We start from the raw sequence: 27,167 nt of genomic DNA on the forward strand, positions 1-27,167 counted from the left end.
TTTTACATAATGTACAGCAAACCCTCGGAAGCTGCAATATGGAGGAGATAATACATTAGCACTTAACAATATAGCTCTAAATTCAGCTCAGCTTGAAATAAAGCACTTACTGTACTAATTTTTTTTATATATTTGTTTGTACCAATTTATACAAAGTTTGTTAACACTACAGTGACATTTGCAGACTTATCATAATATTTTAGTGGTTAATTTCTATGCTAATATTTTTTTAGGAGGACCTTTCATCAGGGCCAAAGTGGCCAGTGGCTCTTATTTTATTCAGACAGCTTCCCTGAGTATTCTGCCTTTTACTTTTTTATTCATTTTTTGTCATACGGTTTTGGAGACATGGGCCTTTTTTCATTGCTAATTTCTGAGGTTTTTATTAAGGGGGCATTGTACACAGGGTAGCAGCCTAAAGACAATCCTGTGAATCATGCTCCCTTACAAAAGACCATAAAAATAGCGCTATGTAGCACCTCCGTCCCGTTCCTGGTCCGCCCACGCTGCCTGCGCGCGGTGTACGTCCCGTAGGCCTCCTAGCACACCACTAAGGGCACGCGTGTGCACTCCCGGTCTCTTAATGAGACAGCGAGCTATGTAATAGTTATGTGACAGCCAATGGCTGAGTGTCTCGTACTACTTCAGGCACCTTTGCCCTTAGGGAGGAGCCTGAGCAACAAGTGCTTCCTGTTTCTAGTTTCAGGTTGCCCGTGCCTGCATGTTTGCTCTGCTTGCATCTCGCTAACACCGTTTGTTTCCTCAGTGTGTCCTCCGTGCTTCCACATCACCTGGAACAGCGCCTGCTACCCGCTTGTGTCGCTTGTCTCCTGCCTGGTTCTTCCCTACTTGCTGCACCTGCCTGCCTGCAAGTCCGGCCGAGTTAGCTACCACATGACCGGGGTCTAACTAGAGGTAGCACCTTGCGCCTCCTGGGCTTTCCATTCTGGCCCTGTTTGAGGGGTCTTATTACAGGAGTCCGGGGCTCGCTTAGTTACGCCCCCATCGGAGCTCCACAGGTAGTGGCCAAGTGGTTTCACAATTAATTCAATAAACTAATGTGCACTTTACCATCTGTGCCTCCGTTTTCGTTTGTTACATAAATACAGAGGCCTTATCTCTAGGACAGTACAGCAAATTAAAAAATATTACTTTGGGAAGGAAATTGGAATAAAAGAAGAGCCAAAAAGTGATGGGTGATGGGTCCTTTTTAACATAATCACAGACACAGGTTTTATTATGGGGATACCGCAACAGAGGTGGGCCAGATGATTGTGTGCCTGTTTTCACCAACTCCTGCACTGCTTGGAAGTACTTCACCATCTTATTAAGCAGCACAGGTTTTGTTTCCTGGCTGACAGTGCAATGGTTAATCTGTTCAGTTGAAGCTTCTTGAGCTGTCCTACTTGCATTGTCTCAGCTGTTCAGTGTTGGTCATTTTCCTCTGCTGTATATGCTCGCTCCTGGCATTTAGGAAATGCCAGTGTTAGATCTAGCTACCTGGTTTGGCATTGGAGCTGTAGTTTGTGGTTGAAACAGGCTTTGGAGATTTGTTCAGGAGCTTGTTACTTGTAGTTTTGTTTGTGTGCACATCCTCATCCTTTCCTATTTGGTTTCTCCTTCCTTTAACTCTCCTCTGTTCTACTCTGTTGTATGGTGAGTATATTTTGTATGACTTTTGTTTTCATTTATCCCTGTCCATCTTCCCCTGTCTGGTTAGCGTTATCCTATACACCCACATCCCTGGGTGGGGGAGGTGACAGATCAGGGTTAACATAGGAGCTTAGAAAAGAATGTGAACCCGGCGCCTCCACCTTCAGGAGTAATCCGGGGTACAGGGATAGACTAGGGCACCCCTAGTTCTAGGGACTTGCATAGCATCCACAGTCCCAAGGCAGTTCATGACAGGTTCTTTACTGTAAGAGCATTGAGACTATGGAACTCTCCGTCATGTGATGCCGTAATGATTGATTTTATAAGGGCACTAGATTCTGTAATGTGGCATTAATCAAGGGAACAGGTCTGATTGCCGAATGTGAAGTTGGGAAGGAATTTTTCCCTTATATGAATCATCTACCACATGGGGTTTGGATCAACATGTTAGGATATAGGTTGAACTCTATGAACTTGAATCTATCTTCAAATTTAAAACTATAACTGTATCCATATATTTATCAGGACTTTGTTTCTGACACAGATTCAAATCCTCTATATAGACATAGCACATAAAAGATAACAATCTACCTACCTACAGCCACCACTAGAGGGAGTGGATGAGCTCACAACATGCTGTTTATACATGGCGGTATTGATAAATACTTGGACCTGAATATTTTTGTAGCAGATAAAAATAAATCCTGTTTTCTGGAAGCGAGTAATAACTTTGACGAGTGCATGTGCTACGTTTTAGCAGAAAAGGTTTTGTGATTTTGAAATTGAGATTAAGAAAAATTAACCTTGATAAGTAAAGACTGGAACGTCAGGAAAAACTTTCCAAAGGCATCTTTGTATTACCCTATAAAAACTCAATGAAATTGGCTATAAAATAGACGCTTATCCGCCATTCTCCTGATTTGAATATTATCTGTTTCCAAAACTCAAACAAATAATTGAAACATTGAAAATTGATGGTAAGTGATGCTGCGGAGTGTTGGTTTGCAGAGCAGGATGTGGAACACAATAATAAAACAGCATGTAGTAAACTCAGTCATCAGCTCCCTCTAGTACTGGAAGAAAACTTTTTTTCCTTTACATTTTTGCAGGTAAATAGAATATCTACTGTAGAAGTCATGTCATCTGCAGAGAAGCCTACAGTTTCACCTTTATGACCTTTATGGCTTCAATTTACTGTTTCTCCTATTGCAATAAATGTTATGTGAAGCAACCATCATACATATGAAAAAGAAGATGACTGACTAATGCGTTCCCCCCACCTGCTATTCATACAGTATATCGCTGCAGTTACCACAACAGAGTCCAAGATTATGGAAATCACATCACCACAGCCTCATACTTCAATATGAAGGATATTCCTGGAAATCTGTAAACAATGCTGAATATGAAATTGTCAAGACACATAATATATGAGCTGTATTTCTGCCTAGACGGTATGTTTCTATGGTATGTAGTCAAACCCTTCTGCATTCAAATCATATGGTGGAACAACAGTCCCAATGTAAAAAAGTCTTTATATAGTGTTGGTCCTTAAATTGAAGGGTTTGTCTACTGAAGACTGCCCTTCTTTATTTATAGAACCAGTTGATAGATATCTGATGAAACAAAGAAAGAAATTGAAAGAGAAAGAAAGAGAGAAAAAAGAAAGAAAGAGAAAGAAAGAAAGAAAGAGAAAGAAAAAGAAAAAGAAAGAAAGAAAATTGAGAGCAGCACACTATTTATTAGGAATGATTTGTGCAAAGACTCTCAAGCAAAAATATCATGTGATCGCTAGGTCTGATAGAAGCCTAAGCGGTGCCAAAACTTCTATTCAACACAGACCATGTTGAGCTCTATGTTTCTGCTGGAGAGAAGACAGATAGTGGTGATAAACCGCTTCCGTCTTCTCACAGGACACTCAGCGTTGCACAGTGTGAGCTCAGCCGGTCAGTGCTCATGCTGCCCATTGCTACACTGATGAGGGCAAAAAACATGGCTCACCGCACAGAGACCCAAATCCCGGACTGTCCTCTCTGGATCTCGGATGATTGTGAGCTAGGTAACATAGCTGGCATCAATCACATGTCTGAGATCTTAACTCTTGTCATTTTCTGCTTAGGAGTTATAGACCATTTTTTTTAATCTTTAGTTATTTTTTTAAAATCTCTGCTTTGTAAGAACCAACATTTTTTTTATTTTCTGTTCACATAGCTGTGCTTGTTATTTGTAGGAGGAGTCATATTTTTAAAACCCTCAATTCATTTCCCATACAATGATCCATATAATAGATAATTAGTATGACTCTTCTTTATAGTTTTGATTTTGTGCCGCTATATAAAAAAAATCATTTAAAAAAGTTTACTCATCTACTGACAATCTCTTTTTAAACTTCATCTAAATGGACATGTTTGCCCTTATAGAAGGAGCTGAGCCTGCTTGATATTTGCTGGTTCTTCGAGGTGACACCTGACACACGGCTGTAACTGTCACAGTCAAAGATAAGGCCTCCTATACACATTCGACTAAAGTCAGCTGATCCCGCCAATATCAGAAGGGTTGGACAGACTAATGTGCATTCTGGGCTCAAACTCTCCTTGGGTAGATGATGTCAGGGCAGAAAAAAATGTTCAACATATTAAACCTTTTCCAACAACTGTTCCTTTTGTTCTTTGGGAAATAAACCACTGCCAGAAGAATCTTGTAGCAGGTCTCTCATAGAGAACAGAGGAACACTTAGCCAAGCGAGCGCTCTTGTGTATGGGGATGTCGGGGGAGATAATTGTTGGATGAATCATCTTCCGATGACAGCTTTCTAATTTGTATGGGGTGGGAGATTAAGTTCCAGTCACTACAGTTGAACTATTAGATGCTGCAGTCAACCCAACACCATTACAGGGTCTCATTCCTGCTGAGGATGCTAATGAAGACCCCTTGTTTGCCCTATAAGAAAGCCACATGCAGTTGAAGATACCTAAAGCCCCCGTCTCACATAGCGAGATCGCTAGCGAGATCGCTGCTGAGTCACTAGTTTTGTGACGCAACAGCGACCTCCATAGCGATCTCGCTATGTGTGACACGTACCAGCGATCAGGCCCCTGCTGCGAGATCGCTGGTCGTGTCAGAATGGCCTGGACCTTTTTTTGGTCGTTGAGGCCCCGCTGACATCGCTGAATCGGTGTGTGTGACACCGATCCAGCGATGTCTTCACTGGTAACCAGGGTAAACATCGGGTTACTAAGCGCAGGGCCGCGCTTAGTAACCCGATGTTTACCCTGGTTACCAGCGTAAATGTAAAAAAAAACAAACAGTACATACTCGCCTTTCGGTGTCCAGGTCCCTTGCCGTCTGCTTCCTGCTCTCACTGACTCCCGGCCGTACAGTGAGAAGTGAGAGCGCAGCAGTGACGTCACCGCTGCGCTCTGCTCTCACAGTACGGCGGCTCAGTCAGAGCAGGAAGCAGACGTCAAGGGACCTGGACACCGAAAGGCGAGTATGTACTGTTTGTTTTTTTTGGTAACCAGGGTAAACATCGGGTTACTAAGCGCGGCCCTGCGCTTAGTAACCCGATGTTTACCCTGGTTACCCGGGTGCTGCAGGGGGACTTCGGCATCGTTGAAGACAGTTTCAACGATGCCGAAGTCGTTCCCCTGATCGTTGGTCGCTGGGGAGAGCGGTCTGTGTGACAGCTCCCCAGCGACCACACAGCGACTTACCAACGATCACGGCCAGGTCATATCGCTGGTCGTGATCGTTGGTAAATCGCTTAGTGAGACGGGGCCTTTACTTAGAGCTTTGTCATGCAGATGTTTGTTGGGAATCTTTTTCTTTTGTGTTAGTTTGTAATCTTTCCTGTTAGGGTTATAAGTGATATGGAGGTATGGTACCTTCCCTCACATTCCAGGGATGTTCCTGCTTCTATATTTAAGGCCCCGTCACACTAAGCGACGCTAAAGCGATCCCGACAACGATACGACCTGTCTTGGATCGTTGGTGCATCGCTATGTGGTCGCTGGTGAGATGTCAAACAGTGAGATCTTCCCAACGACGCAGCAGCAATGTGGCGACCTGTAGCGACCTGTACAACGAAGCGACCACCAATCAGAGCAACGCAAATGCCGGTGTCGGTGTCGTCAACGAGGTCGTTGGTAAGGTGTCAAACACAGCGATGTGTGCTACCCAGCGGGACCTCAACGATCAAAAAAGGTCCAGGCCATTCCGACACGACCAGCACAGCAGGGGCCTGGTCGCTGCTACGTGTCAAACATAGCGAGATCGCTACTGAGGTCGCTGTTGCGTCACAAAACTTGTGACTCAGCAGCGATCTCGCTAGCGACCTCGCTTAGTGTGACGGGGGCTTTACAATCTCCATGTTGTAGTATGCTGGTAAGATAGTGTGATTTGGATGGTCAGAAGTGTAGTACATGACTAGCTACCATATGATACCCTACTCTACATGAATCATCTGAACATCATGAATACTTTTTCTCAACACATGTGAATAAGAAGACTAGACAGGAGATTAATTTCCTAGTAAAGGGCTGTAAAAAGTTCTCAGCTTTATTTAGAGAAAATATTTGCTTTAGGATTAGCGTTAAAGTGGTTTATGGGTCACATAAACGGAGCAGTAGGTGAAGTTGAGGTTCAGTGATCGAAGGGAACTTAACTGCAGGATTAATGCGAATGTCTGGAATGGATCAGCAAAAGTGACTTCACTGAGGAGCTTCTGGTAGATAGCTCCTTCTTACATCCACTTATGGCTTAAGAATAATGGTGGGGAGTTCTGATCAATTAGGGATCGACAATATTTTCAAAGCAGAAAGTGTTGTATGAATAAACTGATATATATGTGACTGATGCCATTAGTGACACATACGACTTAACTCCAGACTCTGACAGGAAACTATTTTTTCTTGTTGCTTTCCCAGTAGCTTTAGTAGTTGATTTTGTACCTAGATCCTTTATATCACAGATTAGGATTTGTGCGCACCAAATCTTTTTGCTAAGATTTTGGAGCAGAATCTGAGCAGAAACTCCAAGTTTTTGAGGAGTTTGAGAGTATCCGCTCAGCTTCTAGTCAATAAACACCTCAAAAATGCGCATTCAACGTCCTTAATCAGACGGCGGAGGTGCTGGAGTTTTCTTACACAAAGGCACTTCCGGAAAATGCCGACATCTATTCTCCTGAAGTTGCTCCAGCGGCAGTTTTGCTGTGGTTTTTGCCGCTGGCGTCTTTCCAAACAAAGCCACCCATGAAATGAACATATTACTTCTTTTAATTGCTTAACAGTTTAAATACTGTGAAGAGGTCAGAAGAAGCAGAAAACTGAAAATGTGCACAGCGCTATCGTTTTTACATTGCTGTGCATTGTGCTCATTTTTTTTGCAGCGGTTCTTCGTCGCTTTTTCAGGCGAATTCCAAAAGGAAACCACCTCAAAAAGACGTCATGTGCACATAATCTTACATGGATTTGTACCATGGCAGGTTTAGGAAAACAGCATAATGAGGCAAAGGTTTCCTGGACAAATTTCTACATTTTGGAAAGACATAAGAATGAGACCTTAGTCTATGTAAAGCCACCTTGTCTCTTATATTGCCTTTACCTATATTGAACTGCAATGCAAATTTGGACAGACTGAGCTTATGCACACACTTTGCACTCAGTGCCCTTAATGGAGATGAGCAAATCAATTCCTAACCAATCAATTAATTCTGAAAAAGTTGGGTTTGCTGTACGTTTGTTAATAAATTCCAATTCACCTAAATGGGAGATAAAGTATAGTACTCAACAGAAGTCACTAACAATATACACAGCTGCAGAGTCCGTCTCAGTACATTGTTTAGTTTTGACCGCCACCGGAGCGGTTTCCAGCTGATCGGTGGGAGTGCTGGGTGTTGAACAAACACCAATTTTATATTGTTGACCTACCCATTGGATAACCCAATAATATGTCAGTCCTGGACAACCACTTTAAGTAATAAGTAAAATGATACAAGTGTGTAGTTATAAGGGTGCAATCGCATCCATATCCTGATTCTCAAACCCCCCTGTGCCACATAATATTATAAACTAAATGTGAAAGGTATGGGACCCTTTTACAGAATTTGCAGTAGGGACCAAGAGCTTCAAAATATACCCTTTTAATGATATGTAGGGTTTAACAGCGTGTGTAAGAAATATTCATCTGTGCGGTTGTTTTACACCATTGGTGCACAGAAGTCCATACGTGCACACAACAGACTTGTAGATATCTCATACACTATATCGAGGGTTTCTTGAGAGCTGACACAACACCTAAATGAAACTAATGCTATCCACAGACTTTTCATTTTAGTCTGCTGATAATCTGATATCTAGAGGTGTTTATACGCCTTATATGTAAATCAGCTGAACCTGATGATTTATTGTGACCAGACGTTTATCAGGGACATACAAACTGTTTCCCTTTTGCATTTTTCTGGTAAAGAGGAATCCGATCTTGAATTTTATTTCTCCTGATCCTTTGTTCTCAATGGAGTAAACTGCTGTTGGACCAAAAGCACCTACCAGTAACACTTCCTTTGGCTCAGTCGAGACAAGGGTTCATGTGTATGGAGACGTTGAGAACAACAGCAGTTGGTCGAATAACCTTTCAGTCAACACCTATTTGCGATGTATGGTCACCTTTAAGGGGTTGTCCATGCAAAAAGTAAATGGAAAAATAAAATGCATTAAAAAAGAGTGTTATTCAAAATGTCTGGTTTCCTCCCGGTCTCTCCCTACTGCAATCAGTGATTGGTCAAGCAGCCATTTCCTGTGTGTTGACATGGACCAGGAAGTAAAGACCAGCGGGGGATCCAGGAAAAGTTGAAATGTAAGCTGCAGGGGATTGACGAGATGAATATCACTTCTTCATTTTTTTGTCTTTCTGACCATTAAAAAATAAATTCTAGCTGAACAACCACTAAGGGTTTAAAAGATGGATAGAGTCAACAGGACAGATTAATCTAATCTGATCCCAAGTGGATATTTGTAGCAGAGGTGTCTGAGATATGTGACAGCTGCTTGTCCTTGTGCTCTATTATAATGCATTTTAGGTGTAACCAAACTAAATGTTGCTGAATATTGTAAATATAGGTATTGATGTGTTGTTTCTGTTGGTTCCTAGGTGTATCCTGAGAACCTGGACTACAGAGTGGCTGGTAAGTGAGTTTATATTATTCAGTGGAAGTGCTGGTACATTATTCTATAGGCCTCAGAGCAAAAATAAGTGATAAAAAATGGAGCAGCTACCCAAAACATCAAGTCAAACTTCAAGGTGTGTTACTAGGGTGGTTGGAAAAATGAAAGGAGTGATCTGACTCGTTCCTACAAGTCACTGCATCTTTTCATGCGTACAGTAGTTTTCATACATATTTTTTGTTTTCCAACAATATTGTATATTTTGTGATGTGATACATAACATTATTAGGGAGTGTTCAGGATTAAGAAAATGGTTTTCCTTTTTTCTATAAGCGGCACCATGATCCACGCTCACATACATGTGTTGTGTCTAATATTGCTCAACCCAAATCATATCATACATACAGCTCTGGCAAAAATTAAGAGACCACTGCAAAATGTTCAGTTTCTCTGATTTTTCTTTTTATATGTATATTTTTGATTAAAATGTAAATTGTTCTTTTATTCTATAAACTTCTGACAACGTCTCCGAATTTCAAAGCAATACATTTTGTTTGTTTTTTTCTGATAAAGAAAAATGGTCAAAATAAAAGAAAACAGTGCTTTCAGACCTCAAGAAATGCAAAGAATCATAATCATTTGGAAACAACAGTACTAATGTTTTAACTCAGGAAGAGTTCAGAAATCAATGTTTTGTGGAATAACCATGATTTTTAATGTGTCTTGGCATGCTTTCTACCAGACTTTCACACTGTTTCTTTGCAACTTAGAAAACCAGCAAGTGCTTAGTACTGACCAACTAATATGAAGGTAGGTTACTGCGGCAGCGAGCTTCCTCCCAGCTTTTCAACCAGCCCGAGCTCCGCCTCCTAATCTAGTACTTTTATGTACAGAATAAAGAAATGGAAAAAGGGGAAAGAGGGGGGGGGGGGGAAATGCCTGCCACCATGAAAAAAATTTATTCTGCTAACGTGGATAGTGAATTACTGGGGGGAATTGGGGTGCCTGTCCCCGTGGGGTGCTCTTATACAGTACTAGGCAGCCTGCCTAATCTAATAGTATGGGGGTCACCAAAACCAAAAGCTCCCCTGACTAAAGAAGTTTATTCCGAAACGCGTGTCAGGGTGTGCGCATTATTAGGACCTGGTGGCACTTAAAGGTACAGAACTCCATTTATTGCACATTGTAATGCACTATGCACTTTGACTCCTGCACAGGAGGTCTTTTGTTATTGAATTATTTATGCCACTTAGCACTTTATTTTCACTAAGGATGCAAATATATATACAATGCCTTGTGAAAGTATTCAGCCCCCTGGAACTTTTCAACCTTTTCCCACATATCATGCTTCAAACATAAAGATACCAAATGTAAGTTTTTGGTGAAGAATCAACAAGTGGAACACAATTGTGAAGTTGAACGAAATTTATTGGTTGTTTTAAATTTTTGTGGAAATTAAAAAACTGAACAGTGGGACGTGCAATATTATTTGGCCCCTTTAACGTAATATTTTGTTGAGCCACCTTTTGCTGCGATTATAGCTGCAAGTCGCTTGGGGCATGTCTCTATCAGTTTTGGACATCGAGAGACTGAAATTTTGCCATTCTTCCTTGACAAACAGCTCGAGCTCAGTGAGGTTTGATAGAGATTGTTTGTGAACAGCAGTTTTCAGCTCTTTCCACAGATTCTCGATTGGATTGAGGTCTGGACTTTGACTTTTGGCCATTCTAACACCTGGATACGTCTATTTGTGAACCATTCCATTGTAGATTTTGCTTTATGTTTGGGACCATTGTCTTGTTGGAAGACAAATCTCCGTCCCAGTCTCAGGTCTTTTGCAGACTCCAGCAGGTTTTCTTCAAGAATGGTCCTGTATTTGGCTCCATCCATCTTCCCATCAATTTTAACCATCTTCCCTGTCCCTGCTGAAGAAAAGCAGGCCCAAACCATGATGCTGCCACCACCATGTTTGACAGTGGGAATGGTGTGTTCAGGGTGATGAGCAGTGTTGCCTTTACGCCAAACATATCATTTGGCATTGCTGCAAAAAGTTCGATTTCATCTGACCAGAGCACCTTCTTCCACATGTTTGGTGGGTCTCCCAAGTGGCTTGCTGCAAACTTTAAATGACACTTTTTATGGATATCTTTGAGAAATGGCTTTCTTCTTGCCACTCTTCCATAAAGGCCAGATTTGTGCGGTGTACGACTGATTGTTGTCCTATGGACAGACCGTCCCACCTCAGCTGTAGATCTCTGCAGTTCATCCAGAGTGATCATGGGCCTCTTGGCTGCATCTCTGATCAGTCTTCTCCTTGTTTGAGATGAAAGTTTAGAGGGACGGCCGGGTCTTGGTAGATTTGCAGTGGTATGATTCTCTTTCCATTTTAATATGATCGCTTGCACAGTGCTCCTCGGGATGTTTAAAGTTTTGGAAATCATTTTGTATCCAAATCCGGCTTTAAACTTCTCCACAACAGTATCACGGACCTGCCTGTTGTGTTCCTTGGTCTTCATGATGCTCTCTGTGCTTCAAACAGAACCCTGAGACTAAAACAGAGCGGGTGCATTTATACGGAGACTTGATTACACACAGGTGGATTATATTTATCATCATTAGGCATTTAGGACAACATTGGATCATTCAGAGATCCACAATGAACTTCTGGAGTGGGTTTGCTGCACTGAAAGTAAAGGGGGCGAATAACATTGCACGTCCCACTTTTTCAGTTTTTGATTTTCCACAAAAATTTAAAATAACCAATACATTTCGTTCAACTTCACAATTGTGTTCCACTTGTTGTTCATTTTTCACCAATAATTTACATTTGGTATCTTTATGTTTGAAGCATGATACTTTTGCAAGGCACTATATATATATATACACTCACTGGCCACTTTATTAGGTACACCTGTCCAACTTCTTGTTAACACTTAATTTCTAATCAGCCAATCACATGGCGGCAACTCAGTGCATTTAGGCATGTAGACATGGTCAAGACAATCTCCTGCAGTTCAAACCGAGCATCAGTATGGGGAAGAAAGGTGATTTGAGTGCCTTTGAACGTGGCATGGTTGTTGGTGCCAGAAGGGCTGGTCTGAGTATTTCAGAAACTGCTGATCTACTGGGATTTTCACGCACAACCATCTCTAGGGTTTACAGAGAATGGCCCGAAAAAGAAAAAAAATCCAGTGAGCGGCAGTTCTGTGAGCGGAAATGCCTTGTTGATGCCAGAGGTCAGAGGAGAATGGGCAGACTGGTTCGAGCTGATAGAAAGGCAACAGTGACTCAAATCGCCACCCGTTACAACCAAGGTAGGCCTAAGAGCATCTCTGAACGCACAGTGCGTCGAACTTTGAGGCAGATGGGCTACAGCAGCAGAAGACCACACCGGGTACCACTCCTTTCAGCTAAGAACAGGAAACTGAGGCTACAATTTGTACAAGCTCATCGAAATTGGACAGTAGAAGATTGGAAAAACGTTGCTTGGTCTGATGAGTCTCGATTTCTGCTGCGACATTCGGATGGTAGGGTCAGAATTTGGCGTAAACAACATGAAATCATGGATCCATCCTGCCTTGTATGGAGCATCTTTGGGATGTGCAGCCGACAAATCTGCAGCAACTGTGTGATGCCATCATGTCAATATGGACCAAAATCTCTGAGGAATGCTTCCAGCACCTTGTTGAATCTATGCCACGAAGAATTGAGGCAGTTCTGAAGGCAAAAGGGGGTCCAACCCGTTACTAGCATGGTGTACCTAATAAAGTGGCCGGTGAGTGTGTATATATATATATATATATATATATATATATATATATATATATTTTACCATGTTGATTATTCATCATAAATATTAGTTTGTACTCATATTTTCTCACTATATATATGGAGATTCCTAATATTCCTGCTAGGAGCCTACTTTTATGGTCTGACACATTGTAGGCCTACAGGTATTATACTTTGGTGCACCATTTATAATATTTATCGTAATCATGTTTTAATACCTTCTTAATTGTCCTGATATGTGCACACATTGTATTAAATTGCTTTAGTTTTATTCTTGTATGACTGTTGCTAATATTGAATAAAGAGTTATATATTTCATCATACAATTGTCTGGATTTCCATGGTTACGCCATAGTTTTGGTGATGGGTGTGTTCTATTCCCTCAAGTAGTCACCACTATTTCCTTTAGCAGCAGTGGGCACAATCAATTATTTTGATTACCGGTAATATATAAATAATATCTTATAGTCATTGATATTTATTATTTCCTGAGTTGTTGCTATAGCTTATTTCAGGGGCCTGTAGACTTATATTGCCAAAATAGGAAATGTCTCTGCGATTTTTCATTGTGAGAAAATTCATGAAAATGTGAAAGACCCCATCAAATGAAGAAAAGACAGCGTCCAATTCCAGGTCAAAAAATAAGTAGAAAGTTTATTTGGCCATGAAAGTACAACGTTTAGACCTGTAGCAGGTCTATGTCAATTATACTGACAATTGACAATTGTAAAGACATTGACAAAGACCAGCTACAGGTCTAAATGTTGTACTTTCTTGGCGGAATAAGCTTTCTACTTATTTTTTCACCTGGATTAGGACGCTGTTTTTTCTTCATTTGTTGTCGCTTCTTTCCAAGTGGGTTCCTTGGAGCTTGAACGACCCTCCTTACTTAGCGAATGCTGTCAGCCTTCTTCTTTTTGTGTCTTGATATCTATGTGAAAGACCCCAGTCACTTATAGGAATGAGTGCTATCGAACAACACGGATAGCATGCGTGTCCTAAGTAAGGATGTCTGACTGATCCCTTATCCATGTGCATTTAGACCACTAGCCAATTATTATGAATTGATGTCGTTTTAAGTGAATCACTATTGGTATTTTACTTGTATTCACTAAACAAAATGCTACTTTTTGAATCTTTTATCCTTTATGATGCAACTAACATGTTATGGCTGAGAAAAATCTTTTGAATAAAACATGCCGCACAAAGTCTTGATATTATTTGAGACAAAGTGCTATACCATATTAATAATAGATGGCAACATTTCCAGGAGGGAGGGCAGTGTATTATATCTACCAACTTTTATATTAGATGAGAAAGCATTATAAATGTATAATGTCCCCGTCCGCCTGTGACCCCATACTGGGGCATTATTGCTTTTTATCCATACTGTGTCTATTCTACCACTTTGCTGGCGTTTCCGATGCATCCACAGCTACGGAACTGGAGCACTTCCTAGAAAAAGATCTTTGTTTCTTAGAAAACTTGCAGATCAAGGGTTGATCTCCGTCCAAATTTGATTGTAATAACTTGTCGCTTGCATAAATTCAAAGGGTAGTTTTGTTCTCGTGTTCAAAGATAACATTAAATAGCATTCACCTTCCTTTCCCACAGTCTGTGGGAGCTTAATCTTAATCCTTGGCTAGTGTCGTCTGTCCAGTCCTAAGTGTCTGATATGCTTCTTTCACCACATAATTCCCATTGCCGCCTGGTGGGCCGTTCTCACTTGTTTTAAGATTGTGGGCAGTGAAGTAAACGAAAGAAAGGAGGTAGATGCAGCAGAGAAATCGAAACGGTGTTATAAAAAAATGTGTGAATATATGAGATTTTCTCCCAGTAAAATCTAATTTAATCAAGTTATAAACTTAAAGTTGTATTCTTATTTCCAAGATTCTATGCCAATATGTAGTAGATGTAATAATGATAATAACAAATACCTCCAATTAGAAATGTAGTATAGTTCTTCTGATTCACTATGTCTCTTTCCCCATGTAGGGCACTGCAGTAGCTTAGGTATCCATGGTTACGACCACTTCATTAATATAGTGACAGCTAGTTTTTAGTGGTCGTAACCATGAATACCTAAGCTACTGCAGTGACCTACATGGGGACATAGTGAATCAGAAGAACTATACTACATTTCTAATTGGAGGTATTTGATATTATTATTTTTACATCTACTACATATTGGCATAGAATCTTGGAAATAAGAATACAAGTTTAAGTCTATAACTTGATTAATCAGATTTAACAGGGAGAAAATCTCATATTCACACATCAGGTGCACAAGTAAAGAGCGTGCTCAGGAGCGAAACCTGCTTCATGCAGTGCAGGTGCTGACTGTGTTATACAGCCAGCACCTGCCTCTAACATCAGCGAAAGCTCCATTCGGTGTGGTTTAACCACTTAGATGCCACTATCAAGCTCTGAAAATGGGATTTAAGCAGTGTGTCACTTAAGGGACTACTGTTCAAATAGCCATAGGCCCCCTAATGCCACAATCACGGGGTGAAGATGGGTTGCCATGGCTACCTACTGAATACCCCCCCGTCATAACTATCTTAGCACTCCTATGAAGCCTAGCCTGTAGCTGGCCTTTACAGTATACCTGATTGTGAGTTTTACTATATACAGCAATACTAAGGTATTTCAATATGTAGTACAAGTGATCAAACAATCACAGGTTTGAAGGAACAAAGAAAGGTGAAAAGTAATTTTTAAAAAGTTTTTTTTAAATATATATATATATATATAAAAAAAAGTTTGAATTACTCGCCTTTTTTACTATCCAAAGATAAGCAAATTAAAAAAATAAACATGTTTTGTTTCACCGTATATATAAAAGACTAATCTTGAAAAATGTAAAATTAATACAACTTATACAATAAATAGTGTAAGAAAAAAAAAAAGAAAGTTACAGGTTTTAGAAAATTGCTACTATATCTGCCAATATTTTGGTATTTCGCAAAGTTCTGAATTTTTTTTAAACAATTTATGCTTAATTTTTATCACACATTATACGCCTTAAAAATGAAACCCATAAAACAATGCTGAAATGACCTCACCTGGCTATGGAAAAATAAATAGTTATGGCAGTTGACAGGAGGGCAGGAAAAAAAATCTTGACAATTGGCTTGGTTGGGAATGGGATGAGTTTGGTTTAGACCATGTCTGTTTTGCTGTTCCTGACTTGGTCAGGGGCTTCTGTCTGAATCTCAGAAAAACAGGAGATGTTCCCTGACAGAGCCACTGACCAATTAGGCAAGCAGAGCCCAAAACATGATACTTTGGACTCTTCTTTACGATGATGTCATCTTTTCATTGGTCATAGGAGGTTATTTGGATTTGAACACCCATTGTCAAATGACATGTGTTTGGAAATTATCTAAGTTTCTAGACTTGGGATTTCCCTGTTGAGAACATTCATCAATGACCCCATAGAGTGTCTGCAAAGACTAAATTCATGTCCATTAATGAAATATAGCACTGTGCATATTTTTAAAAGTAGAACTGAAGGAACAAGTATCCCTTGGATGTATTCTGGCACAGAGTTTTTGCATTTGTGTGTGCAAAGCAGTCAATGGTCTGCTCATGCTCTGATTCCAAGCTCACTTTTGGCTTATTAATACTAGCGGATGCTCTGACCAAATTGATTATTTTTCTTATACAAACAATCTGCTTGTAGATCGTTTTAAACGGATGAAGCAGTCTAACTGAATGTTCTTCTGCAGGGAGAAAATTATGCTATATTCTCCCTGCACTCACTTGCTTCAAATCAAGTGGGTGGTGTTGGTAGCAGTGAACAGTCAGCACTCTCTATACAGTAAAATCACTGCAATCATTCATACTGCTCCTTGATTGGCATCCTGCTTAACAGTGTACATGCTGATTAGGTTAGCACCCAAGAAGCTTTCCCCTGTAATGGTTGCCTCTAAATTCCTACACTAAATTATAGCACAAACATTGGAAGTTCCAGCAACAATGCACTATATTATTATTATTATACATTTTTATAGCGCCATTTATTCCATGGCTCTTTACATGTGAAATACGGGGCAAATATAGACAAATACATTAAACATGAGCAAAAAACAAGGCATACAGGTACATAAGGAGGGAGGACCCTGCCCGTGAGGGCTCACAGTCTGCAGGGGATTGGTGAGGATACACGAGGAGAGGGTAGAGCTGGTTGTGCGGCAGTTCAGTAGGTTCAGGATCACTGCAGGCTGTAGGCTTTTCGGAAGAGGTGAGTCTTCAGGTTCTTTTTGAAGGTTTCTATGGTAGGCGAGAGTCTGATGTGCTGGGGTAGAGAGTTCCAGAGTATGGGGGAAGCACGGGAGAAGTCTTGGATGCGGTTGTGGGAAGAAGAGATGAGAGGGGAGTAGAGAAGGAGATCTTGAGAGGATCGGAGGTTGCGTGTTGGTAGGTACCGGGAGATCATGTCACAGATGTATGGAGGAGATAGGTTGTGGATGGCTTTGTAGGTCATTGTGAGGGTTTTGAACTGGAGTCTCTGGGCGATAGGAAGCCAGTGAAGGGCTTGGCATAGGGGAGAGGCTGGGGAATAGTGGGGAGACAGGTAGATTAGTCGGGCAGCAGAGTGTAGGATGGATTGGAGTGGTGCCAGAGTGCTAGAGGGGAGTCCAGAGAGTAGGAGGTTGCAGTAGTCGAGGCGGGAGATGATAAGGGCATGCACTAGTGTTTTTGCGGTGTCGCGGTCAAGGAATGCGCGGATCCGGGAAATGTTTTTGAGTCTGAGGCGGCAGGAGGAGGCAAGGGCTTGGATATGTGGCTTGAAGGAGAGGGCAGAGTCGAGGATCACCCCGAGGCAACGGGCGTGTGGGACTGGGGAAAGTGAGCAGCCATACTATATATATCACTATATGATCAATTAAAGAGTAACTTAGCTTTCATTGTTCAGCCTTTGCAAAGTTATGAATCTTTGTAATACACTCCATTATGTTATTTTGCTTCTTTCATGCTGAAAGTGATGTTTTATCTGTCTTACACTCCTTTATGCTAAAAAGGTTTTGAACTGCTGCTCTAAAAAGAACCCATACTCAGACATTATTTACAAACGCTCTCACTATCTGAGCATGTGGAAGGGAAGCAGAAATGCTCACACAGTGAGAGTGTTTGTAAATAGTGCTTGAGTAAAGATTCTTACTAGAGCAGCAGTTCAAAGCAGCTTCTAAAAAGAGTATGAACTAGGCAGTTAGGCAGCTATTTTAGCATGGTTTTCGAGAGAATGAAGCAAAATAAGGTAATGGACTGTTTTACAAAAATTCACACCTTTGCAAAGACCGATCTATAATGTAATAAAAAAAAGATTAATTACTCTTTATTCATTTGTGGTGTCGTCCCACAAAAAAGTATTCGCCAAAGTGAACCTTAATTGTTTTTTGTACAATTGATTTTATCACATTATTCAGATATAATAAAAGTCACTGTAGGGACCCCAAAAGATGTCTAGAAAAAGAGGTTTCTGGGTGACTTAATCAGATAAAGCAGCCCGGCATGTGTAGTATCTTCACTGCTAGCGGAAAAAAATAAATCTATGTTCCCAGCATTAACTATGTTAACATTTTTGAGACTCTATTGTTACTTTTATTATATAAAAACGTTTGTTGATAAAATACCTTTGACCCTTTCCACTAAGACTGTGAATATTCTAGCCCTTGTATCAAAGAAGGCACAACATTTTCACTCTCGGAGAGGAGACAAGTCCTGGGAATGTCCTTCCGCTATCAGGAATGCATTCTACAATCTTTTTAACACCTAGAGGTTATTGTGGGAAATTTTTGTGATGTACATTTTGGTTGGGCATTGACTGCTACGATTACTGCCTTATACCTTTCTATAGCATATGAGGGGAAATCTTAAATTTATCTATAGTCAGTGATGTCAAAATAGAGGATGCAGAAATGTGTATCATCTAGGACTTCACTACATGAGGGTGTAGTAGCATTATACTGAATGTAAGTGTTATAAATGCACAGTGACATATGCTGCTATACACATTAGGAGAATGTTGGCATAACTGTAGATGTTAGAGTAAAGGAGGATTGGATTTTTGGCAGCTGCTAATTCCTTTCTCCGTAATAGGTACAAAAGGTACAAATGTACCGTCGGCTGATCCAAGGATACCATGATTTTTATACTATTTTATCCATAAAGTTTACTTCTGTTAGGTGGTGATGCTAGTGAAGATTTTCAACCATGACCAATGGACTAAGCTTTTATGACTATATGAGAAATCCGTAAAAACTGTTACCCAATAATTTCTCTTTCGGAAAGCCACAGGCTGTCCCCTGATGCACTTTGTTTGGTAGTTTACCCCTACATCATCTGAAAATGCTCCTAAAATGCATAGAAAACACCCATTGCATAAATCTGCCTCTTTATAATCCCATTTGCAGGACAGTCCTATGAAACGTAGGACTTCCAGGAGGAAAACAGCAGGACATGCAAACGTATGACCCCCGCTATTAAGGTCCACCTTAGGCGTGGAGCCCACACTCCCCATTTAGTTTGAGCTATACTATGAGTTTTGTAGGAGGGTTTTCATTACTCATGCAACACTAGCATGAAATATCTAAACATGGAACGTCTGAGACTTCTATGATTGATGTCTACAAGGTTCTATTTTACAATTTTATGACTTATTCTAAGCTTTCTTCTGAACTTTTAACTACTGACCTACATTTTCTGACTTTATTTCATGTATCATTCTAGACCACCATAGAGCTGTCTCATAATAAATGAGCGAAAAATATTAAACGTAAAATATAGAACGAATAAACGTACAGGGAGGTTACGCCAATAATTCTTGTAAATGTGTTTCATTTTGTAGAAAATCTCCCGGTTCTTTGTATCACATTCCTCTCCTGACTATCATAGTTGATTTATAATTTAGTTGGTTTTTCAGAAATGGGACATTAACGAATGAAGTAAAACATGAAAACTGATGTATTGATTCGTGCTTCTTCGATAAGTAGACATCAGATATCACTATTTAATTGTAAAGTGCTGTGGAATATGTTGGTGCTATATGAATAAAAATTATTATTATTAGTATTATTTACCCACTGTTAAATCTGTGGAATCTGTCACCCCATTTTAGGCCTATAAGCTAAGCCCACCGCCATCATGAGCTTATCTACAGCATTCTGTAATGCTGTAGATAAGCCCCCGATGTATCCTGAAAGATGAGAAAAAGAGGTTAGATTATACTCTCCCAGGGGCAGTCCAGGTCCGATGGGAGTCGCGGTCTGGTCTGGCGCCTCCCATCTTCATAGGATGACGTCCTTTTCTTGTCTTCCTGCCGTGGCTCCGGTGCAGGTGTACTTTATCTGCACTGTTGAGGACAGAGCAAAGTACTGCAGTGCGCAGGTGCTGGGAAAGGTCAGAGAGGCGAGGAAGACGAGGAAGTCATCGTATGAAGATGGGAGGCGATGGACCTGGACTGCGACGCCCATCAGACCGGACCACACCGGGACCGCCCCTGGGTGAGTATAATCTAAGTTGTTTTTCTTATCTTTCAGGACACATCGGGGGCTTATCTACAGCATTACAGAATGCTGTAGAAAAGCCCCTGATGGTGGTGGCCACAGCTTATAGGCCTAAAATGGGGTGACAGACTCCCTTTAATACCATCTCATTTTTAGATTCCAAATTCTTTGGTTATTCCTTTCTTAAATTATCCGTATAGTCCTCAGAGCTTATTTTTTTCAGATACAGAACTTCAAATCCACAATAGTCATAAATTATAAAATTCACATTTCCTTTAACTACTACTAGAGGGAGCATAGGAGCTTACTGCATACCTGTTTACTATTGATTTGAATATACAAACAGTCTGCAATGCGATTTTAAGCTCCACTAAGAAGCAGCTGACGAAAACAAGAATTTTATCTATTGAAGGGAACCTTGTCACATTCAAAAATGCTACTAATACAGATATAGAGATAATCTTCAGGCAAATAGCATTTGCATGCTGCCTGTTTTGCTGGACCAGTGGCTACAGGGGGAAAGTGAAATTATATCCTACCTGTAGCCATAACTTCCTGTTATGGGGCAGCGGTTACAGTCACCGCTCACTATACTGAGAGCACTATATTCACTCGCTAGTACTTTGATTGAATGCGAGAGTGTTCAGCATATTTCAATGTGCCAGGGAGTGATTATAACAAGCTCATAGTATAGAGAGCCGTGAAAGTAATCGCTCCCTGCACCACCCTTATGACTGAAAGCAAGCGGCTACAGGAAAGATATACAGTGCCTTGCGAAAGTATTCGGCACCCTTGAACTTTTCAACCTTTTCCCACATATCATGCTTCAAACATAAAGATACCAAATGTAAATTTTTGGTGAAGAATTAACAACAAGTGGAACACCATTGTGAAGTTGAACGAAATTTATTGGTTATTTTAAATTTTTGTTGAAATTCAAAAACTGAAAAGTGGGGCGTGCAATATTATTCAGCCCCTTTACTTTCAGTGCAGCAAACTCACTCCAGAAGTTCATTGTGGATCTCTGAATGATCCAATGTCATCCTAAATGCCTAATGATGATAAATATAATCCACCTGTGTGTAATCAAGTCTCCGTATAAATGCACCTGCTCTGTGATAGTCTCAGGGTTCTGTTTGAAGCACAGAGAGCATCATGAAGACCACGGAACACAACAGGCAGGTCTGTGATACTGTTGTGGAGAAGAAGAAGAAACTTTAAACATCCCAAGGAGCACTGTGCAAGCGATCATATTGAAATGGGATGGAGTATCATACCACTGCAAATCAACCAAGACCCGGCCGTCCCTCTAAACTTTCATCTCAAACAAGGGGAAGACTGATCAAAGATGCAGCCAAGAGGCCCATGATCACTCTGGATGAACTGCAGAGATCTACAGCTGAGGTGGGACAGTCTGTCCATAGGACAACAATCAGTCGTACACTGCACAAATCTGGCCTTTATGGAAGAGTAGCAAGAAGGAAGCCATTTCTCAAAGATATCCATAAAAAGTGTTGTTTAAAGTTGGTAACAAGCCATTTGAGAGCCACACCAAACATGTGGAAGAAGGTGCTCTAGTCAGATGAAACCAAAATCGAACTTTTTGGCAACAAAAAATATGTTTGGCATAAAGGCAACACAGCTCATCACCCTGAACACACCATCCCCACTCTCAAACATGGTGGTGGCAGCATCATGGTTTGGGCCAGCTTTTCTTCAGCAGGGACAGGGAAGATGGTTAAAATTGAGGGGAATATGGATGGAGCCAAATACAGGACCATTCTTGAAGAAAACCTGTTGGAGTCTGCAAAAGACCTGAGACTGGGATGGAGATTTGCCTTCCAACAAGACAATAATCCCAAACATAAAGCAAAATTTACAATGAAATGGTTCACAAATAAAAGTATCCAGGTGATAGAATGGCCAAGTCAAAGTCCAGACCTCAATCCAATCGAGAATCTGTGGAAAGAGCTGAAAACTGCTGTTCACAAACGATCTCCATCAAACCTCACTGAGCTCGAGCTGTTTGCCAAGGAAGAATGGGCAAGAATTTCAGTCTCTCGATCGGGGTGAACCTAGCCACACTGCTGCCTGAGGCGAACTTCAAAACAGCGCCCCCCAAACACATATACAGTACAGCTCACCTATAGGGCTCCCATCTTATATACAGTCCCCCCATACATTACATGAGTGATAACTATTGTACATTCTACAATAGGTCATAAATCAGACAGTATAGTCCTCCATACAGTATTCTGGGCACCACATAGTCCTCCATACATAATAATAAGCCCCATATATTGCTCCGAACAGACTAATGAGCCTCGTGTATTGCTCGATACAGAATAATGAGCCCCATATATTTCTCCATACAGTATAACGAGCCCCATATATTGCTCCCTACAGTATTATGGGCATCACATAGCGCTCCATACAGAATAACATGCCCCATATATTGCTCCATACAGTATAATGAGCCCCATATATTGCTCCATACAGTATTATGGGTACCACATAGTCCTCCATACAGTATTGTGGGCACCGCATAGCGCTCCATACAGAATAACATGCCCCATATATTGCTCCACACAGTATTTTGGGTACCATATAGTGCTCCATACAGTATAATGAGCCCCATATATTACTCCATACAGAATAATGAGCCCCATATATTGCTCCATACATAATCATAAGCCACATATATTGCTCCATACAGTATTATGGGCACCACATAGCGCTCTAGACAGAATAACATGCCCCATATATTGCTCCATACAGAATAATGATTCCCATATATTGTTCCATGAAGTATAATGTGCCCCATATAATACTCCATACAGTATAATGAGACTTTAAATACATCATCACCAGCCCCAGCCCACTGAACCCAGCACCACCTGTGTATATCATCCCCAGCCCACTGAGCCTAGCACCACCTGTATGTATCATCACCAGCCCCAGCCCACTGAGCTTAGCACCACCTGTATATACATCAGCCCTGCCACAGCCAGCCCCCAGCCCCTGTATATACATCAGCCCAAGCCCCCAGCACCTGTATATACCTCAGACCAGCCAGCCCCTGTATATACATCAGCCCAGCCACAGCCAGCCTCTGTATATACATCAGCCCAGCCAGCCCCCAGCCCCTGTATATAATTACCTCAGCCCAGCCACAGCCTGCCCCAGCACATGACCTGTATATACATCAGCTAAGCCAGCCCCAACCCCTGTATATACATCAGCCCAGCCACAGCCAGCTCCAGCCCCTGTATATACATCAGCCCAGCCCCAGGCCCCAGCTCAACACCTGTAGCGATTGCCTCAGGAGCGCGCAGGTACTAGGAGCTCCTCCAGATGCCTGAGACCTGATCCTGATACGTTCAGTGGTGTGCTGCAGCCAGGGGCGGGAGACGGGGAGAGCAGAGCACTCTCTCTCTCTGCCCATAAAGAACGTCCTGATGTTCAACATCAGGTGTTCCTAACCCCTCTGTGCAGGGCACACAAGCCACTGACTCACTGATGCGTGCACCTGTAAAGCCGCCGTGCCCGAAGATTTAAAAGGCCGGTGGCAGGAAAAACAGGTGGCCAGGCCTCATCATGATAGGTGCGTGGCGCGCCCCTGCTTCTAGGGGGGGCAGCTCCCCCCCCCCTCGCCCCACCCCACCCATGTTCCAAGCAGCTTTAGATGTGAATGGAGGAGATAACCTCCTGAAATGCCCAAGTTCTGCCTCCACCCAGATTGCTGCTCTCTGTGCAAAATGGCGCAATGTTGCACCAACGTCCAAACTGCGCCGTTCTTTCTTGATGACTGGTCCCAGTGGCTCCGCCACCCACCTTGTGCCCTTCATAGAAGACATTTTCTCTGCTGGTGTGACCTAGATGCTGTGTGTGAAGGGGGTTAATAATAATAATAATCTTTATTTTTATATAGCGCTAACATATTACGCAGCGCTTTACAGTTTGTACACATTATCATCGCTGTCCCCGATGGGGCTCACAATCTAAATTCCCTATCAGTATGTCTTTGGAATGTGGGAGGAAACCGGAGTGCCCGGAGGAAACCCACGCAAACACGGAGAGAACATACAAACTCTTTGCAGATGTTGTCCAAGGTGGGATTAGAACCCAGGACTCCAGCGCTGCAAGGCTGCTGTGCTAACCACTGCGCCACCGTGCTGCCCCTATGGCCGACTGCGGACAGTGGCCCTTTCTCCACCACCGCCTATTACAGGGAAGGGGGCTGGCTGCCACTGAAGTGAGTGGGGATCTGTCTCCCATCACCATCACGGCCCGTGCATGCACAGAGAAGGGGCATGGCTTGGGTACTGAAATGCGCAGTCACCCAGCCCCACATTGCTCTGGTCTCCTGATGGTAGGACGCTGCCTCCTGTGTTGGTACAAGCCGTTGGTTGAGCTGCCGGGTGGAGATTGGTGAAGAATATCAGTAAGCATCTTGTATTTCTAACACAGCGGCGCCCCATTACTAGAGCGTAAAGACCCCGCAGTCCTCGGTCCTGGATGTGAGCGTACAGGCTGTAATTCGCAGTGCCGTGTCTGTGCTCTGGATTGCAGCTCTCTGTATACATCGTGTGTCTCAGCTCTGCGCTGTGTACAGTGTATATGTCATGTATGTCAGCACCGATACCGTGGGTATCTCAGCTCTGCGCTGTATCCATGGTGCATCTCAGCTCTGCGCTGTGTCTGGTATATACATCGTGTATCTCAGCGCTGCGTTGAGTACGGTGTATACATCGTGTATCTCATCGCTGCTTTGTGTACAGTGTATACATTGGGTATCTCAATTCTGCGCTGTATCCATCGTGTATCTCAGCTCTTCGCTGTATCCGTCGTGTATCTCAGCTCTGCGCTGTGTTCGGTGTATACATTGTGTATCTCAGCGCTACGTTGTGTATGGTGTATACGTCGTGTATCTCAGCTCTGTACTATGTAGTCCTGTATCTTGGCTCTGCACTGTATCCGTCGTGTAAGGCTACTTTCACACTAGCGTCGTGCACTGCACGTTGCTATGCGTCGTTTTGGAGAAAAAAACGCATCCTGAAAAAGTGCTTGCAGGATGTGTTTTTTCTCCATTGACTTGCATTAGCGACGCAGTGCGACGCATTGCCACACGTCGCAACCCTCTATCTATCTATGTACATAACTATCTATCTACATATCGATCTATCTAATATCTATCTACATTTCTATCTATCTTGCTATCTACATATCTATCTATCCAACATCTATCTATCATGTCCCCTGACAAAGCCTCTGAGTGAACGTACATTGGGGCTGGTGGACCAGGACGCATGTACAAGAACCCCCCTTTTTCACTGACATACCATCTTGTGTGTAAGTACTTACCTTATGCATTTTTTCACTAAACTATTTAGTACTAGTTATGACACTTGTTAGTAGACTTGAATTACCTAGATGAGTTCTTTGTCCTATTTGGAATCTGTCATGTTACTTTTCACCTCTCACTTTGTACATGTTACTGGTGCCACTTCTAGGAACATTCTGTTTAAGGATATGTATGTCTCTTGTATTTAAATCTTTAAGTACGGTATATTTAATAAACTGTTAGTTTGTATGAGACCTTTTTGTGCACTCGTTTTCAGATGTTGGTTGGTATCTATCTTTCTGGTCAGGTAGTGAATGGGTTAATATAGTCATGTAGATAAAATGGGTTTTATAAAACATCTAATCAAAATCATGTTATCTAAAGGGAGGTGTGATCACAGTAGTAAGGACAAACCATTCAGGAGTAAGAAGTAATACAAGAGTGTTACACGAAGCTGCTTTCTTCTTTATAAGCTTACTCAGTAAACCAATAAAAAAATTCCCTCATTTCTTACAATGAAACTCTCAGGGCTCGTTCAGACATGCGTATTTTCAGTTAGTGTGCTGTCTCTGTGCAGAACAGGTAGCACACTGACCCAATAATAACCTGTGGGTCAGTGCAAATTGATGGTCCGTATGCATGCATCCATAGTATGCACTAGTCAGGTTCATTTTTTACGGACCAGGACAGTGCAAAGAATAGGAGGCAGCTCCTGCTTACAACGTGGACGATCACATGGAGCGGAGCCAATCATGTCCTCATTTTGTGGTTGCAACAACCTTCTTTTCTAGAGCCATCCAAACGTGACTTGAATTGGACTCCAAAGTACAAAGAACCATGTTATGTTAACCTGTTCAAATGAGAAATTGTGAAGATAAAGGTTTCCAAGTACAAATAGTTTATAAGATACTTAGAAATTGTATTTTCCATGACAAACTATGGAAGGAAAATACAGATTTCAGATTTTTTTTTGCACAACACAAGCTTAAACCTGTGAAGAGAATGTAGTCTATAGATGTAATCTGCGGTGAAATCCAAAGTCATGTCTGTCCCCTAAAATGAAGTGGAGCAAGTATGTGAGGCCCATGGCCTAATTAATCTTAACATCTCATCATATCAGACATAAGCTACAGAGATATGATCAATGAATAGTGTCTTCACCTGAGGACATGAGATACTAGACAGGAGGTTCTTACCTGTTTTTCCTCAAATCTAGTTTGTTGACATTAAAGTCCTGGAAAAACTCGATAAAAAGTCCAAACAAACAAGAGTCTTCTATACTTTTTTTTTTCTATATCTTCCTACTCTACATGGTCAGATGTATATTTTTGGATAACTACGTGAACTTTATATATATCCTCCTGTTCACTACTCTATTCTGATTCTCCTGGGTCTCTCTACAGTATTCCATACCATGGATCACCAGCTCCTCCTCACTATGCTGTGCTCTATTGAGCTCAAGGACACTGTTCTTTTTTGGTTCTCCTCCTTTCTCTCTGACCGCTCTTTCACTGTATCTTTTGCTGGCTCCTTTTCCTCCTAGGCCCCTTTCACACATCAGTTTTTTGCTATCAGTCGCAAACCATTGAATTTTAAGGAAAACAAATCCGGCGACTGATGCCGCTGGATCCGTATTTTTCTCATAGACTTGTATTAGCAACGGATTGTGACGGATGGCCTCACGTTTCATCCGTCGTTCGCCGGATCCAT

At 41.7% G+C, this 27,167-nt stretch overlaps 1 protein-coding gene across 1 annotated transcript in view; it reads left to right on the plus strand.

Moving 5' to 3' along the window:
* The window catches only part of STARD13 (StAR related lipid transfer domain containing 13), a 530,489-nt gene that overhangs the window by 178,756 nt on the left and 324,566 nt on the right, over window positions 1–27,167 (plus strand). Inside the window, exon 4 of the mRNA XM_077298231.1 lies at window positions 8,800–8,833. Coding sequence (XP_077154346.1) covers window positions 8,800–8,833 — 34 coding nt within the window. The remainder of the gene's footprint in view (window positions 1–8,799; window positions 8,834–27,167) is intronic.

This window comes from Ranitomeya variabilis, chromosome 3 (genome assembly GCF_051348905.1).
Source record: "Ranitomeya variabilis isolate aRanVar5 chromosome 3, aRanVar5.hap1, whole genome shotgun sequence".
In the NCBI taxonomy this organism is placed as follows: Eukaryota; Metazoa; Chordata; class Amphibia; order Anura; family Dendrobatidae; genus Ranitomeya; species Ranitomeya variabilis.